The sequence below is a fragment of the Oncorhynchus gorbuscha genome, linkage group LG06, assembly GCF_021184085.1.
Source record: "Oncorhynchus gorbuscha isolate QuinsamMale2020 ecotype Even-year linkage group LG06, OgorEven_v1.0, whole genome shotgun sequence".
Classification (NCBI taxonomy): Eukaryota; Metazoa; Chordata; class Actinopteri; order Salmoniformes; family Salmonidae; genus Oncorhynchus; species Oncorhynchus gorbuscha.
The window spans coordinates 92,818,776-92,837,460 of NC_060178.1; the positions used below are offsets into that span (position 1 = coordinate 92,818,776).

At 46.3% G+C, this 18,685-nt stretch overlaps 1 protein-coding gene across 1 annotated transcript in view; it reads left to right on the plus strand.

Annotated features, from left to right (window-relative positions):
- The window catches only part of LOC124038551 (rho GTPase-activating protein 17-like), a 52,024-nt gene extending 35,021 nt beyond the window's left edge, over positions 1–17,003 (plus strand). Inside the window, 13 exon segments of the mRNA XM_046354567.1 lie at positions 633–760; positions 7,573–7,684; positions 7,797–7,878; positions 8,052–8,132; positions 8,242–8,355; positions 8,651–8,742; positions 8,927–9,077; positions 9,535–9,786; positions 10,640–10,815; positions 11,344–11,520; positions 11,523–11,636; positions 11,931–12,179; positions 15,343–17,003. Of these exon segments, the coding sequence (XP_046210523.1) occupies positions 633–760; positions 7,573–7,684; positions 7,797–7,878; positions 8,052–8,132; positions 8,242–8,355; positions 8,651–8,742; positions 8,927–9,077; positions 9,535–9,786; positions 10,640–10,815; positions 11,344–11,520; positions 11,523–11,636; positions 11,931–12,179; positions 15,343–15,494 (1,880 nt within the window). The 3' untranslated portion in view covers positions 15,495–17,003.
- Positions 17,004–18,685: the final 1,682 nt, after the last annotated feature.

An 18,685-nucleotide genomic window follows, 5' to 3' on the forward strand; every position in this document is an offset into this window, starting at 1 on the left:
GCCTGCATAGGCTACAGCTGCTTGCATCTTGTTTATTTGTTAGACCACTTCAATCACTTATAACTAACTCTATTAAAGTGGCACATCAACCATCTCTCGGTTGAAGTATTTGCTTATTTTTACTAAATGATGTCTGAAGGCATCTGGTAGGCTGTGTCATGTAGGTTATCGCTTATTGTTCCTGTAGGACTGAAAATGATTGCAGGGAAGGCATTAATTTAGCTGTTTCCACTCTTTTTAGTATGAGTTCTCTCTTTCCCTCTGTGTTCGGCAGGCTGGTTTTTCTCCTGTAAACAGAGTGTGGTCTAAATCAACCCTTCTCTCCCAGCATGTGGTTTATGATGATTCAAACATTCCACACATCAGATCTACCTGGGCTTTCCTTTCCACTGAGTGCATAGAAACTCACCAACACATTCCATGGATGGAGACAATGTGGTTATCTATTGGAGGAGTGAGTGACTGATGGTTGGCCAGAGGGGACGTTGTTGACCTACAAATCTACCATTCCCAGGCCTCCTAACCCCTCATCCGCAGTCATCCTACCGCCCTCTCTTTCTGCAGACCCGTAACAACGATAGTTTTGTTACCACCATGCTAACAGTGCTACCACTCTCTCTCTCCCCCGTCAGACTCGTGGACAGAGAAGCCAGCGTTTGGGACGGGTCTGGAGGAGCATCTGAAGAGGAGCAGCAGAGAGATCGCTCTGCCATTAGAGGCCTGCATCATGATGCTGCTGGAGACTGGCATGAAGGAGGAGGTAGGGAGAGAAGGATGGATGGATGGATTGAAGCATTGTGGGAGCGAGGTAGAGGGGGAGAAAGTGAAGGGGGATCATAGTTGAGGACAAAGAAATTTAAATATGGATGCGTGAATTAAATAATACAAGGACGAATTAAATGAATCCATGCAGAAACTTGGGCCCAAACATGAAATGTAAAATGCACTTTAAACCTCTTAAATGTAATCTACATAATGTGATAGACTGCATTCAGTTTGCTGAGTAGAGTGTTGGAGGCTATTTTGTAAATGACATCGCCGAAGTCAACAATCGGTAGGATAGTCAGTTTTACGAGGGTATGTTTGGCGGCGTGAGTGAAGGAGGTTTTGTTGCGAAATAGGAATTTTGGATTTAATTTTGGATTTGAGATGTTGAATGAGTCTGGAAGGAGAGTTTACAGTCTAGCCAGCCACCTAGGTATTTGTAGTTGTCCACATATTCTAAGTCAGAACCATTCAGAGTAGTGATGCTAGGCGGGCGGGCAGGTGCGGGCAGCGATCGGTTGAAAAGCATACATTTAGTTTTACTAGCGTTTAAGAGCAGTTGGAGGCCATGGAAGGAGTGTTGTATGGCATTTGTTTGGAGGTTTGTTAACACAGTGTCCAAAGAAGGGCCAGAAGTATACAGAATGGTGTCGTCTGCGTAGAGGTGGATCAGGGAATCGCCCACGGCAAGAGCGACATCGTTTATATATACAGAGAGAATTTTAGAAAGAGGGTCCAGATTGTCTAACCCAGCTATTTGTATGGGTCCAGGTTGTGCAGCTCTTTCAGAACATCTGCTTTCTGAATTTAGGTGAAGGAGAAGCTGGTGGGGCTTGGGCCAGTAGCTGCAGGGGTACGGAGCTGTTGGCCGGGGTTGGGTTAGCCAGGAGGAAAGCATGGCCAGCTGTAGAGAAATGCTTGATTATTGTGGATTTATTGGTGGTGACAGTGTTTCCTAGCCTCAGTGCAGTGGGGCAGCTGGGAGGAGGTGCTCTTATTCTCCATGGACTTTAGTGTCCCATAACTTTTTGGAGTTAGAGCTACAGGATGCAAAGTTCTGCTTGAAATAGCTGGCCTTTGCGTTCCTGACTTCCCTGAAAAGTTGCATATCCCTTGGACTATTTGATGCTATGGCAGTACGCCACAGGATGTTTTTGTGCTGATCAAGGGCAGTCAGGTCTGGAGTGAACCAAGGGCTACATCTGTTCCTGGTTCTACATTTTTTGAAAGGGGCATGATTATTTAAGATGGAGAGGAAATGACATTTAACATTTACATTTAAGTCATTTAGCAGACGCTCTTATCCAGAGCGACTTACAAATTGGTGCATTCACCTTATGACATCCAGTGGAACAGTCACTTTACAATAGTGCATCTAAAACTTAAGGGGGGGGTGAGAGGGATTACTTATCCTATCCTAGGTATTCCTTAAAGAGGTGGGGTTTCAGGTGTCTCCGGAAGGTGGTGATTGACTCCGCTGTCCTGGCGTCGTGAGGGAGTTTGTTCCACCATTGGGGGGCCAGGGCAGCGAACAGTTTTGACTGGGCAGAGCGGGAGCTGTACTTCCTCAGTGGTAGGGAGGCGAGCAGGCCAGAGGTGGATGAACGCAGTGCCCTTGTTTGGGTGTAGGGCCTGATCAGAGCCTGGAGGTACTGAGGTGCCGTTCCCCTCACAGCTCCGTAGGCAAGCACCATGGTCTTGTAGCGGATGCGAGCTTCAACTGGAAGCCAGTGGAGAGAACGGAGGAGCGGGGTGACGTGAGAGAACTTGGGAAGGTTGAACACCAGACGGGCTGCGGCGTTCTGGATGAGTTGAAGGGTTTAATGGCACAGGCAGGGAGCCCAGCCAACAGCGAGTTGCAGTAATCCAGACGGGAGATGACAAGTGCCTGGATTAGGACCTGCGCCGCTTCCTGTGTGAGGCAGGGTCGTACTCTGCGGATGTTGTAGAGCATGAACCTACAGGAACGGGCCACCGCCTTGATGTTGGTTGAGAACGACAGGGTGTTGTCCAGGATCACGCCAAGGTTCTTGGCGCTCTGGGAGGAGGACACAATGGAGTTGTCAACCGTGATGGCGAGATCATGGAACGGGCAGTCCTTCCCCGGGAGGAAGAGCAGCTCCGTCTTGCCGAGGTTCAGCTTGAGGTGGTGATCCGTCATCCACACTGATATGTCTGCCAGACATGCAGAGATGCGATTCGCCACCTGGTCATCAGAAGGGGGAAAGGAGAAGATTAATTGTGTGTCGTCTGCATAGCAATGATAAGAGAGACCATGTGAGGTTATGACAGAGCCAAGTGACTTGGTGTATAGCGAGAATAGTAGAGGGCCAAGAACAGAGCCCTGGGGGACACCAGTGGTGAGAGCGCGTGGTGAGGAGACAGATTCTCGCCACGCCACCTGGTAGGAGCGACCTGTCAGGTAGGACGCAATCCAAGCGTGGGCCGCACCGGAGATGCCCAACTCGGAGAGGGTGGAGAGGAGGATCTGATGGTTCACAGTATCGAAGGCAGCCGATAGATCTAGAAGGATGAGAGCAGAGGAGAGAGAGTTAGCTTTAGCAGTGCGGAGCGCCTCCGTGATACAGAGGAGAGCAGTCTCAGTTGAATGACTAGTCTTGAAACCTGACTGATTTGGATCAAGAAGGTCATTCAGAGAGAGATAGCGGGAGAGCTGGCCAAGGACGGCACGTTCAAGAGTTTTGGAGAGAAAAGAAAGAAGGGATACTGGTCTGTAATTGTTGACATCGGCGGGATCGAGTGTTGGTTTTTTTCAGAAGGGGTGCAACTCTCGCTCTCTTGAAGACGGAAGGGACGTAGCCAGCGGTCAGGGATGAGTTGATGAGCGAGGTGAGGTAAGGGAGAAGGTCTCCGGAAATGGTCTGGAGAAGAGAGGAGGGGATAGGGTCAAGCGGGCAGGTTGTTGGGCGGCCGGCCGTCACAAGACGCGAGATTTCATCTGGAGAGAGAGGGGAGAAAGAGGTCAGAGCACAGGGTAGGGCAGTGTGAGCAGAACCAGCGGTGTCGTTTGACTTAGCAAACGAGGATCGGATGTCGTCGACCTTCTTTTCAAAATGGTTGACGAAGTCATCTGCAGAGAGGGAGGAGGGGGGGGGAGGAGGATTCAGGAGGGAGGAGAAGGTGGCAAAGAGCTTCCTAGGGTTAGAGGCAGATGCTTGGAATTTAGCGTGGTAGAAAGTGGCTTTAGCAGCAGAGACAGAGGAGGAAAATGTAGAGAGGAGGGAGTGAAAGGATGCCAGGTCCGCAGGGAGGCGAGTTTTCCTCCATTTCCGCTCGGCTGCCCGGAGCCCTGTTCTGTGAGCTCGCAATGAGTCATCGAGCCACGGAGCGGGAGGGGAGGACCGAGCCGGCCTGGAGGATAGGGGACATAGAGAGTCAAGGGATGCAGAGAGGGAGGAGAGGAGGGTTGAGGAGGCAGAATCAGGAGATAGGTGAGAGAAGGTTTGAGCGGAGGGAAGAGATGATAGGATGGAAGAGGAGAGAGTAGCGGGGGAGAGAGAGCGAAGGTTGGGACGGCGCGATACCATCCGAGTAGGGGCAGTGTGGGAGGTGTTGGATGAGAGCGAGAGGGAAAAGGATACAAGGCAGTGGTCGGAGACTTGGAGGGGAGTTGCAATGAGGTTAGTGGAAGAACAGCATCTAGTAAAGATGAGGTCGAGCGTATTGCCTGCCTTGTGAGTAGGGGGAAGGTGAGAGGGTGAGGTCAAAAGAGGAGAGGAGTGGAAAGAAGGAGGCAGAGAGGAAAGAGTCAAAGGTAGACGTGGGGAGGTTAAAGTCGCCCAGAACTGTGAGAGGTGAGCCGTCCTCAGGAAAGGAGCTTATCAAGGCATCAAGCTCATTGATGAACTCTCCGAGGGAACCTGGAGTGCGATAAATGATAAGGATGTTAAGCTTGAAAGGGCTGGTAACTGTGACAGAATGGAATTCAAAGGAGGCGATAGACAGATGGGTAAGGGGAGAAAGAGAGAATGACCACTTGGGAGAGATGAGGATCCCGGTGCCACCACCCCGCTGACCAGAAGCTCTCGGGGTGTGCGAGAACACGTGGGCGGACGAAGAGAGAGCAGTGGGAGTAGCAGTGTTGTCTGTGGTGATCCATGTTTCCGTCAGTGCCAAGAAGTCGAGGGACTGGAGGGAGGCATAGGCTGAGATGAACTCTGCCTTGTTGACCGCAGATTGGCAGTTCCAGAGGCTACCGGAGACCTGGAACTCCACGTGGGTCGTGCGCGCTGGGACCACCAGAGTAGGGTGGCCGCGGCCACGCGGTGTGGAGCGTTTGTATGGTCTGTGCAGAGAGGAGAGAACAGGGATAAACAGACACATAGTTGACAGGCTACAGAAGAGGCTACGCTAATGCAAAGGAGATTGGAATGACAAGTGGACTACACGTCTCGGATGTTCAGAAAGTTAAGCTACGTAGCAAGAATCTTATTGACTAAAATGATTAAAATGATACAGTACTGCTGAAGTAGGCCAGCTGGCAGTGGGTGCGTTGTTGACACTACACTAATCAAGTCGTTCCGTTGAGTGTAATAGTTTCTGCAGTGTTGCTATTCGGGGGCTAGCTGGCTAGCTAGCAGTGTTGTTTACGTTACGTTGCGTTAGAAGAACGACAATAGCTGGCTAGCGAACCTAGAAAATCGCTCTAGACTACACAATTATCTTTGATACAAAGACGGCTATGTAGCTAGCTATGTAGCTAGCTACGATCAAACAAATCAAACCGTTGTACTGTAATGAAGTGAAAATGTGATACTACCTGTGAATGCGACCGGGTTGTTGAGTGCGGAAGTTCTATTCAGTAGACGTTGGCTAGCGTTGGCTAGCTAGCAGAGTCACCCGCGGGAGCGAAGTGCAGATGCGACCACTCGCTCCAACCGGAAGCAGATTCAATGACTTGTAAAGAACGACTAGGCATCCTCTACTGACGGGATGAGGTCAATATCCTTCCAGGGTACCTGGGCCAGATCGATTAAAAGTGTTTTAGGGAGCGTTTAACAGTGATGAGGGCTGGTCGTTTGACCGTGGACCCATAGTGGATGCAGGCAATGAGGTAGTGATTGCGGAGATCCTGATTTGAAAACAGCAGAGGTGTATTTGGAGGGGAAGTTGGTCAGGATAATATCTATGAGGGTGCCCATGTTTATTGATTTAGGATTGTTCCTTGATAATTTGTGTGAGATTGAGGGCATCTAGTTTAGATTGTTAGATCTAAAAGGTTTAAGAACTGCCAATAAACATATTTGATCCCATACAATTTGAAATGTTAACAAACATGAAGAGACACGAACCGAAAACATTCAAATCTGGTGCGACCTTCTCTGAGTTCTTTCCACTTGTAAGAAATGCTTTAAAGTCCAGAAGTTGTGGGGGGAGCTGGAACGTTCCCTGTCAGAAGTATTACAATGTAACTGTACTTTTAATCCGTCTGTCTGCATATTTCAAGACGTGGCATGTGGGGGTGTAGTGAGATACCCGATGGGCTGGACGATTCTCTTCTCATCACTCATCTTGAAAAAACATACAGTAAAAACTTGGAAATCAATCCGCCCTCATTAACACAATGGGAAAATCGAATGATTTATTATTAAAATAGCATGGGCGACTGAGAAACACATTGGTACAATTTAAGTGGCCAACCATAATGTAGGCACTAGGGATAAGGGTGTGAGCATGCTGGTCTGGGGTAGGGGTGTGAACATGCAGGCACTAGGGATAAGGGTGTGAGCATGCTGGTCTGGGGTAGGGGTGTGAACATGCAGGCACTAGGGATAAGGGTGTGAGCATGCTGGTCTGGGCAGAGGAGATGTAGTCATTGTTTGTCTGTAAATTGTTGTTAGTCTAAATTTGTACAGTGCATTCGGAAAGTGTCCAGAACCCTGGACTTTTTCCACAATTATTCTAAAATGTATAAAATAAAAAAAATCCTCAATCTACACGCAATACCACATAATGACATCGCAATACCCCATAATGACATCACAATACCCCATAATGACATCACAATACCCCATAATGACATCGCAATACCCCATAATGACATCACAATACCACATAATGACATCGCAATACCCCATAATGACATCACAATACCCCATAATGACATCGCAATTCCCCATAATGACAAAGTGAAAACAGATTTTTGATTTTTATTTCTGCAAATAAAATAAAAAATACCTTATTTACATAAGTATTCAGACCCTTTGCTATGAGACTCAAAATTGAGCTCAGGTGTATCATGTTTCCATTGATCATCGTTGAGATTTTTCTACAACTTGAATGGAGTCGGCCTGTGGTAAAAATCCAATTGATTGGACATGATTTGGAAAGGCACACACCCGTCTATACAAGATTCCACAGTTGACAGTGCATGTCAGAGCTCCGAGACAGGATTGTGTGCAAAAAAAGAAAGCTATATATTATTACAAAAATAAATGTCAGCAATTATACTGTAACTCCGAATTATCATGCTATGCGTGTTGTTTGCTGGCAAGGTTCTAAATCAACTGTGTTTAGTTCTCACCATATTGTCTTCCCATTCAATCTATGTGTGAACACAGAACACAGCCTGTGGTGAGAGGAGGGACTGTTTGGGTGGGAGAGAGTAGAAGTTTTGTTTGTGTGAATTGAGGTTTATGTTTTGTGTGTGTGTGTGAGGAGAAGCTTTATGTGTGTGAATGCATGAGAGAGGTCAGTGTGTTTGCGTTTGTATGAGAGTGAGTACAGAGTGTCTGTACTGATTTAAGCCCTGTCTGTCTCATCCATCCTGTCTGTGTGTTGTACCAGGGCCTCTTCAGGATCGCAGCAGGGACCTCAAAACTGAAGAAGCTCAAGGCTGCTCTGGACTGTTCCACCTCACAGCTGGAGGAGTTCTACTCGGACCCCCACGCTGTCGCTGGTACGATCCTAACCCCCACTCACATATTGTACATGTTGCAGGAAGTGTTTTCATGTAATGTAACTGAAATGATTGGCAGACCATTGCTCACATAACAGTCATTTCATTCCAGGAGCCCTGAAGTCTTACCTGAGAGAACTACCTGAACCTCTGATGAGCTTTCAGCTTTACGACGAGTGGATTCAGGCGTCTAGGTAAGCCACCAGCACACACTCCATTCAATAGCAGACATCCATTCAATAGCAGCCATACTGTAGCTGTAGAAGGAACCAAGGAAAGTAAAGGAGAAGTAGTAGAAATGAAAAGTAAAAAAGGAGTGAAATGATGGCAACCATGAAACCGATTGTCCCTCTGTGTCTCTCCCCAGTGTTCTAGAACCAGACAAGCGACTGCAGGCCCTCTGGGTTGTGTGTGATCAATTACCAAAGAACAACAAAGCAAACCTAAGGTGGGTAACAGATGGACTGGTTCACACAACTTGTGTGTAATATGTTACCCTTTTTCTTAACAGCTAACATTTACCTTACCTGTGCCTGTCTCTGTGTCCTGTGTTGTAGGTATCTGGTGAAGTTCCTGTCCAAGCTGGCTCAGGACAGTGAGGTCAACAAGATGACCCCTAGCAACATCGCCATTGTACTTGGACCAAACCTGCTGTGGGCCAAAACGGAGGGGTGAGAAAAGGGGAGAGAGGGGAGGAGAGATGGGGAGTACTCACTATTCAAACTGAAAAACTAAAGTTTGTGTTCACAAATTGGTGTCATAATTATGTAGTGTTTGTCTGTAATAAGGGTGTCAAACTGATTCCCTGGTGGGCCTAGTTTCTGCTGGTTTTTTCTTTCAATTAAGACCTAGACAACCAGGTGTGGGGAGTTCCTTACTAATTAGTGAGGAACGACAACCTGCAGACACTCGGCCCTCCGTGGAATGAGTTTGACAGCATGTCTGCTCTCCTCTGTGTGCCTGCAGCACTCTAGCTGAGATGGCTGCTGCTACCTCTGTTCACGTGGTGACCATCATAGAACCCATCATACAACACGCTGACTGGTTCTTCCCTGAGGGTATGTACATATGACCTTTGACCCTTCCACTTTGACTAGGTCCTCAAAATGGAGGTCATTGGTCTCCTTTATCTGTCAGTGGTATAAATCTGATTCCTAGGCTACTGAAAAAAATGGATCTGTTTTTTTATTTTTAAATGGCCCCTAAAGGAATTCTACTTGCCTATTGTCCCCATGTGTGCAGATGTGGAGTTTAATGTATCAGGGATGTTTGCCATGCCCGCCCCTCCTTCCAACCACATCAACCACTCTATGGAGTACGACTGTTCCACCATCGAGAGGAAGAGGCCTGGTAGCATGGTGGGGCCAGAGAACGATACCCTTCGCAGGGACAGGTAAACACTAACCACAGCACCCCATCACTAGTAGCTCATTCCGTCTACTTTGGACTGCCGTGGGGTGAAAGGTCAAAGGCTGGTCCTGTACCTGCCAGTGCTCTGAGCTGAGGATATCATGCTACTTAAATCGAAAGGATTTTCACTTTTAGAACTCAATAATAATTAATTTACACTTTGAATGTTTGGTTTGATTGGTAGCTCTGCTGATTATCACTACTTACATGAGGGGCTTTTTGAAGCTTATTTCTGGATGTTTAGTACTATAGATGTAACTTTAGACAACAAATCTACTTAACATCCCTTTTTCTCCGTTTGGTGTGGACTACCTCTCACTCTCTTGTTCTCTCTCTCATTTTCACTCGCTCTCTCTCTACCTACTCTGGGACTTGGTGATTCTGTCCTGTGGGTGTCTTTCTCAACATGGCTCTGCCGTCTGCCTCTCTGTCCTCTCTAGTTCTGCTAACAAACTGTGGGACCATAACACCATCCCCCGTAGAGGCAGCAACACGTTAGGTAGAAAGCAGCATGTTTCACCCGCCTTCCTGCCTCCCTTACCCCCTGTGGAGTCCCCAGGGCCTGGACAGGTCACGGGGTGTGTGGCCGAGCTCCAGGCCCCGCCGGAGGGCTGCCAGCCTAACCTGGCACTGGGTATGGCTGCCCTGGTGGCAGCGCAGCAGCTTCTAGCTACCACCACGGAGGGTCTCAGGTAAGGACGTGGGTGTGTAGTGCACTGTAGAGCACAGACACGCATGCCACTCCACTGCATGATAAGAAAACACACTTTTGACTGCAATCTTTGATGATGATCTGTTGTTAAGCCGTGTGTGCGCTGTTTATGGTGATGTCACTGCTCTTGTACAAATATATATGTTTTATGTTCATTCTAATACAGAAAATCTGTTTCAAACATAATTTATTTGAGTGGAAAATGACTGGTATGGGTACCAGTCTGTTTAGCTAACGTTCCACTTCTTGTAATCTGTCATATGCCAAAGTTTTAGCATGACAGGAGTGGAATACTAGCTAAACAGACTGGTACCCATACTAGAAAATCTCACTCTCGCCTTTCTGACTCAACTTTTCCTCTCACTGTCTAACTGCATTTTCCTCAAACTACTAACAAATAATCATTATAATAACACTGTGGGTACATCTCAGTTCAGACCACTGGCTCTGTACAACAATGGCTGCTGTGAGCCAGCCATCCTCAGAGGTCCCTCACGCCTCTGCTCTCACACTAGAACACATGAATCAGCAGAAAACTGTTGTACAAAGCTCTGTCCTCCGAAATGTTGTTTGGCCATTACTTCTGTCCTCTCATTGAGCTTATGTAACTTTTTGAAGGATGTTTTTGAATCAATTTATGAAAGGATTCTATTCAATGTCAGTTCCAAACCGTTCTATTGGTTAGAATATAGAAGGTAAACCAAAGAAACAGCGTAGTGTAGTTAAAGAGAAAAAGCTCACTCAACATTTTTTACATTTCATGGTGGATATCTTCAGAGCTCTACACTAATATCTGGGTGCTGTACTTACAATGGTGACCTTTGTCTGTTAAGCAACCCAAAGCGTGACCCCACCTCCACCCAGACCCTCCATCAAAGGAATGGTTCAGGAGGGGGCAACCAGGGCACAGCCAGCCCAGCAGGAGGAGGTGGAGCAGGGGGACAGCTGGGAGTGGTAGTAGGCCCTGGGGCCGGATCCATGGGGCCCAGTCCACACATGATGCACAGAGGTTACTCACTCCTTAAAGCAATTCAGCTCACCTTTATTAGGTTGTTAGACATTTATTTGTAGCTATATGCATATGGTATCATAAGGACATTTGAATAAAGAACCTATTCTGTGCTTTTTCATTAATAAGTCTTATTACAAGGTAAATTGCACTAATAGTTAAATTGTTACATTTTGACAGATTTAAAAGCATGCTACACTGGATGCCTCACCTTTGCAGAGTGTGAGATGCACCTAAACATTTGAATGAAACCTGGGTGTAAGCAACACGGTTCCGGGAGAGGCCCGCTCTGGTTCTATTTTTTAAGAATTTAACACGTGCCTCATGCCCGAGAACACTACATAAAGTGTCTTGGGCTCTGCTCAGGCCGGCTATAGTTACGGGTCCAGTGTAGCAGCTAGAAACCCACCATTTTTGTGACGCCCCAGTGTAGCTCCCTGTTAGACATAGACATGCAATTTCAGGTAGCCTCAAATATATGTAGACACAAGATATTTTCTGAAGTCAACCTCTCTCTCTACTATCCAGGTACAAAGAAGCCAGCCCCTGCCCCTCCCAAGCTGCCCAACCCCCCTTCAGGCCAGCCCAGTAACCTCACCAACCACAACCCCTCCTCGGGCCAGTCCCTCAGCCCCTCCCCCAGACCCCTCTCTTCCTCAAGCCACTCCCCTACCTCCCCCACCCTGCCCACATCCCAGCCCTCCACCACCCCCGCCGCCACTCCAACAACCAGCCCTCCATCCAGGCCCCCAACCACCCACCCCCACAGCCCCCCACACCCTCACACAGGAGACAACCCTGTCCCCAGGGAACATTCCTCCGCCCCCTCAGCCCCCCACACAGGGAAATGATACCAACGGGATCTGCAGCACAGCCTACAAAATCATGGGTGAGTCCGGTCAAGTCATGCTTTATTTTCCCATGTCAGCCCCCCGTCCCAACCCAGGGCCCTCGGCCATCACTCACTTACACTACTGATTACTGATTACACACACCATTGTATATTACACTTAGTTACTTATTTAATAAATATAGATTTTGCTACTCCTTATCTCCACGTTGTCTCCCTTTGTTACGGGCTTTGAGCCGGTTCGTGACAAGTGGGGGCACAGGAGACAACCCTGGGGCGGAATATTCTCCAACAGACACCCCCACACCGCCTGATACACCTCCACCCTCCACCGTCCCCCAGGACATACCCAGTGCCCATCCTGCCTCCACCTTGCCCTTCCAGTCAGGCTCACTCCCCCGACCACGCCCTGTCCCCAAACCCAGAAACAGGCCCAACATTCCTCCGCCCCCTCAGCCCCCCACACAGGGAAATGATACCAACGGGATCTGCAGCACAGCCTACAAAATCATGGGTGAGTCCGGTCAAGTCATGCTTTATTTTCCCATGAAAGGAGATTAATTTGGTTGTTGGTAACACGCCACAGAAGGACATTAAAAACAAATTCTGAAAACCGACACAGAACTGATACACTATATATACAAAGTATGTGGACAACCCTTCAAATTAGTGGATTCGGCTATTTCAACCACAGGTGTGTAAAATCGAGCTCACAACCATGCAATCTCCATTGACAAACATTGGCAGTAGAATGGCCTGCTCTGAAGAGCTCAGTGACTTTCAACGTGGCACCGTCATAGGTAGCCACCTTTCCAAAAGGTCAAATTGCTGCCCTGCTAGAGCTGCCCCGGACAACTGTAAGTGCTGTTATTGTGAAGTGGAAACGTCTAGGACCAACAACGGCTCAGCCGCAAAATGGTAGGCCACACAAGCTCACAGAAAGGGACCGTAGCGCTCAGTTGTAACACTCACTAAGAAGTTCCAAACTGCCTCCGGTGAGCGGGTAGGCAGTTGTGTTTCCATCTCTAGTGGTTTCAGCACAGTAACTTAGTTGGAAGCTTCATGAAATGGTTTTCCATGGCCGAGCAGTCGTAAGCCTAAGTTCACCATGCACAATGCTAAACGTCGGCTGGAGTGGTGTAAAGTTTTCCGCCTTTGGACTCTGAAGCAGTGGAAGAGTGTTCTCTGGAGTGATGAATCACGCTTCACCATCTGGTAGTCTGACGGACGAATCTGGGTTTGGCGGTTGCTAGGAGAACGCTACCTGCCCCAATGCATAGCACCAACTGTAAAGTTTGGTGGAGGAGGAATAATGGTCTGGGGCTGTTTTTCATGGTTTGGGCTAGGCCCCTTAGTTCCAGTGAAGGGAAATGTTAACGCTACAGCATACAATGATATTCTAGATGATTCTGTGCTTCCAACTTTGTGGCAACAGTTTGGGGAAGGCCCTTTCCTGTTTCATCATGACAATGCCCCTGTGCACAAAGCGAGATCCTTACAGAAATGGTTTGTGGAAGAACTTGACTGGCCTGCACAGAGCCCTGCCCTCAACCACTTCAAATACCTTTGGGATGAATTGGAAGGCAAACTGCGAGCCAGGCCTAATCTCCCAACATCAGTGCCGACCTCACTAATGCTATTGTGGCTGAATGGAAGTAAGTCCCCGCAGCAATGTTCCAACATCTAGTGGAAATCCTTCCCAGAAGAGTGGAGGCTGTTATAGCAGCAAAGGGGGGACCAACTCCATATTAATGACCATGATTTTGGAATGAGATGTTCGACAAGGAGGTGTTTATGTACATTTGGTCATATCACAACAAATCCCTTCTTTCAGTTTATAGTATTGGTTCAGTACTTCCTTCTCACTTGTGTATTTTACTCCAGTGTTGCCAGTACATTGACAATGTTTTATCTAAAAGTCCTGTGTCCACAGGTTAAGGAGCATTTATGAAAGAGGTTTGTCAGGACTTGTATTTTGCAGCTGCTGCACGCCATCCGTTTCTGCATTACTCCATTACCACAATATACTTTTAGAAACCTACCACTTGTGCCTGCTTTTCTAATAGATGTTTTATCATCGATCCCATTGGCAATGAACCATCACGACATTCAACCTTCATTATTAAATCATTTAAATGTCAGTAACATTTTGATGTGGGGTTTTCAAAGGACATCTCTAATGGTTTGTCTCTAAATGATGAAAGGATGCCAGAAACTGAAAACCGATTTGATTCATGGAATTGGCAGAATATTACCTTTTTTTAAAAATTTGATTGATTCTGTCAGTATGTCTTTTGCAAACCCTTCAATTGCATTTGTTCTCCCTCTGGAAATGTTTTTTTTTTTCTTCAATGAATATAAGTCATTGTCGTCTTGATTAGAAGACTGAATTTGAAGCTGTACTATTGTACATAAATAAACATCAACATCAGAATATCATTCTAGCATGATCAGACTATTTAGGGTGGAAGTTCTATGGCCTAGAGCTGGACCATTTGGACAAAAATACATATAAATAGAAGGATACTTTTATAACTATTGTGTATTACCTTTTGTGTATTATCCTTTTTAACTACTAATACTAGTTTGATGGCTGTAACCATCAATTGGCCCATTATCAGTCACCCAGATAAGCAAACTTATTTCATTTCAAACTGAATTTCTCTTTTATTGGCAACTTATCGCAATGAATGATATGAGTAAAACAAAAGCCTGTGAAAACTGATTGGTATGGTCGATTTAGTTTTTAGTTTTCAGTTTATCTTCCCAGCGCTACTATAACCTGTCTTGTCTTGGTGTTTTAGTGTGGCAACCCGACCGCATCAGGTTTTAGTGTTCCGGTATGCATGGGACAGGATTGTGTTTAGACGTTGCATGCCTTGGATGCATTTGAAGCATGAGGCTCTCTTCATGACAGCAGCAATGTGGTTTACAATAGAGAAATGTCTGCTTTATATTGCTTTATGATGGAATGTGGATAGCATTCGCGTGACTCTGTTTCAAAATAAATCTGTGGTTCGGCATCCTCTCTGATATGCTGCCACTTAACTCTACTTGATGATTCACTGCTATTTTCCGATCTTAAAGCCAGTGGAAAATGGTAAACAATGGTAGTAGATTTCAAAGGTTGACGTCACTGTTTGGATGTCAGGTCCTTCAGATTTGTATTTTTTCTGTAACTAGGCAAGTCGGTTAACAACACATTTTTATTTTCAATGACAACCTAGGAACAGTGGGTTAACTACCTGTTCAGGGGCAGAATGACAGATTTGTACCTTGCCAGCTTGGGGATTTGAACTTGGAACCTTTCGGTTACTAGTCCAACACTCTAACCACTAGGCTACCTGCCTAGATTGAGGATGTGACAGTCTGTACTGGAGGTTGAATTAGCATTTTGCTTGTTTCTCTTTATGCACGTCAACCATGCTTGCCAAAATGTACTAACATTGAACACATATTTTCAAGTGACTTTTTGATGATTTTAATATCAGCTATTTAGTTTTCCCCTTCAGGAATTTCTATTCATTGACTTCTTAGTACTTTGACCTTGTTAATCCACAATATTTAACTGAAGTCAGATTCAGTGTCTGATTTTCTACAATCACTCAACTACTACAGCTTAAAAGACTCCTCAGTCAGCTGGAGCAGTAACATTTCACTCTCTCTGTCCTGTCCAGACCCAGCGCTGTCTCTCAAAGGGTTGACCCGAGCCTTCGTCCCTGAGTTTGCTGTGGACCAGCAGCCAGTGACCGCCCCCTCCATGGCCCCCATGGCATCCGTATCTCAGCCCAAAGACTCAGACCTGGACACAGAGAGTACCATCCTATAATGAAGAGGACTGGGCTTGGCTCTCTCTCCCCTCCATCTCCTCTCCAGGTGTGGGTAGAAGTTGACCCTAACCACAGGTCCAGGGTCAGATAGTAGTTTCATCCCCTAATGGATAACTATACGACTAGGTATAGGGAGATTTGGTCCTAGATCTGTGGTTAGTGGTAACTTCTACCGCAGGCTCCCCTCAGCCCTCAGATCACCACACCTCTGCTGCTCTCTGCCAACTCCACCTCCATGTCCACTACACACTAACTTACCCACCATCATTACCACCTTGGTCTGCTCCACCTCAGCCTTGTTACAGCTACTACTATATACAATCAACACAACCACCTTAGGGGGACTACAGAACAGTCTTGATTAAAACGGTATGTTTTTGCATGGGATGTTGCACCTGAAGGGACTGGTAGTAGTAGTAAGTGGGTTGTTAACAGTGGACTGACTGACTTTGATATTGGTGTGAGTTGTTTTGTTGTTGATTATGATGATGGCCTTAGAACTGAAGAATACTATTTGTAAATGTAAAGCACAGGAAATGTGGGTAAAAGTAGAACCCCCCCAAAAAAGAACTGTTGCTGAAAGTGTAGCTTGTGACTGCAGGTTTCCAGTCGTCTCAAACACTTTGACCTTTTTATCCCTGTTTTGTATGAAACCTATTCTTTGCTCTTTGTATTTATTTCCAAAAACGCATTCCCTGTGGCTTAAGTTAAAAATCATGCAGTTTTCTGAATTGTGCCTTACTGGTTCCATAACTTGTTGTAGCAGTGTTAGGTCAACAAACTGTATGTGCTGAGCCTCTTGGATTGTAGGGGCCTTCCTAACCTTCTGTGTTTACTCTGATGTTTTTGGGGCATTAAAGTGACAGTTCCACTATAAGTGAATGTTGGAAAGGACGGTTTTAAGTGCTTCTACTATAGCTACTTTGTCATCTGTCTGGTGAATCACTTCAACAGTTGATATTGAACCAAGTCTAAACCCCACAAACGCTTGCTTTCCAGTGAACAGGTTTCTATATGGAAGATCATTCTGCGATCCTTCCCACGGAGCTGGGTTTTACACACAAACTGATGTAACAACCTAGTAGTGAGGTGGTGTTGGATTCACTAGACTTTTTTTCTGTGTTGCTTTTCCTTTAAATAATGCAGGGTTGTGCTCCTAGATAACCTGAATAGTACCAACTAAAGGGCACATTTCTGGACACTTCAGTTGCCCTGAACACATGTTCAGTAATTGTACTGCTTTTCAGAGACGATCATCATCCATATAGTCTTACTGAGATCCCCCCCTTCTCTCTTTCTCCTTTAACTTGCTGCCTTATCCGTCTGCAGAAAGAGCACCTTGGTTGGAGGCTCTGAAAGACTAACAAGCCATTTAACTAGAAATGTTAAAGGTGCATTTTAAGCTCAGTTTTGTATGCAGACTGTTGAGCTTGAACAAGCAATACATCAAATGGCAAATGAATGCTTGGTTATACTCCCTGTCTGAATAAAATATATGAAGAAAAAGTTGAAATGGTTGTTAGTCATGGCTTGATCACACACACATACATGCAGATACACAGTAAGAAAATGCTTTATTTAGTGTTACTGATGGGAGGACGATTGTCTAGTAGTCATTTCTTCATTCTCCTGCTACCAGTAAAGTCTGCGGTGTGTCGGCCACACGATTTCTAAAATAATATAACATTTATTTTGATGATTTTGACTCCAGACAGGTCTACATTCAATCCGGATCGCGGAAGCCCTGCACTAGTGTGATTTACATTTAAAGGCAATGTTCCTGCATTTGAGGAGACTGCATTTACGGTAAATACTGCATATGTCAGCTCAAATCGGCAATTACCTTTAAATTTCAATCGCGCTATAATGCGGATCTGGCTCTAGATAAAACGCACACAAAGCAATTACCGGAATCCATGAGGATGTTGGTAGCCTTGGTGTAGGTTTGTAGGAAGGTGGATGGGGAGTGCAGCACTGCACTCTGACAGAGGTAGATGACTGTATCCTCCTCTAACCGAAGAGCCTGCTCCTGATCTTCCTGGCCTGAACCGCTATCCTATAACACACACACACACTGAACAGCTACCCTATAACACACACACACACTGAACAGCTACCCTATAACACACACACACACACACTGAACAGCTACCCTATAACACACACACACTGAACAGCTACCCTATAACACACACACACACACACACACTGAACAGCTATCCTATAACACACACACACACACACACACACACACTGAACAGCTACCCTATAACACACACACACACACACACACACACACTGAACAGCTATCCTATAACACACACACACACACACACACTGAACAGCTACCCTATAACACACACACACACACACACTGAACAGCTATCCTATAACACACACACACACACACACACTGAACAGCTATCCTATAACACACACACACACACACACACACACACACACACACACACACTGAACAGCTATCCTATAACACACACACTGAACAGCTATCCTATAACACACACACACACACACACACACACACACACACACACACACACACACACACACACACACACACACACACACACACACTGAACAGCTATCCTATAACACACACACACACACACACACACACACACACACACACACACACACACACACACACACACACACACACTGAACAGCTACCCTATAACACACACACACACACACACACACACACACACACACACACACACACACACACACACACACACACAACAGCTATCCTATAACACACACACTGAACAGCATCCTATAACACACACACACACACACACACACACACACACACACACACACACACACACACACACTGAACAGCTACCCTATAACACACACACACACACACACACACACACACACACACACACACACACACACACACACACACACACACACACACACACACACACACACACACACACACACACACACACACTGAACCGCTACCCTATAACACACACACACACACACACACACACACACACACACACACACACACACACACACACACACACACACACACACACACACACACACACACACACACACACTGAACCGCTACCCTATAACACACACACACACACACACACACACTGAACCGCTACCCTATAACACACACACACACTGAACAGCTACCCTATAA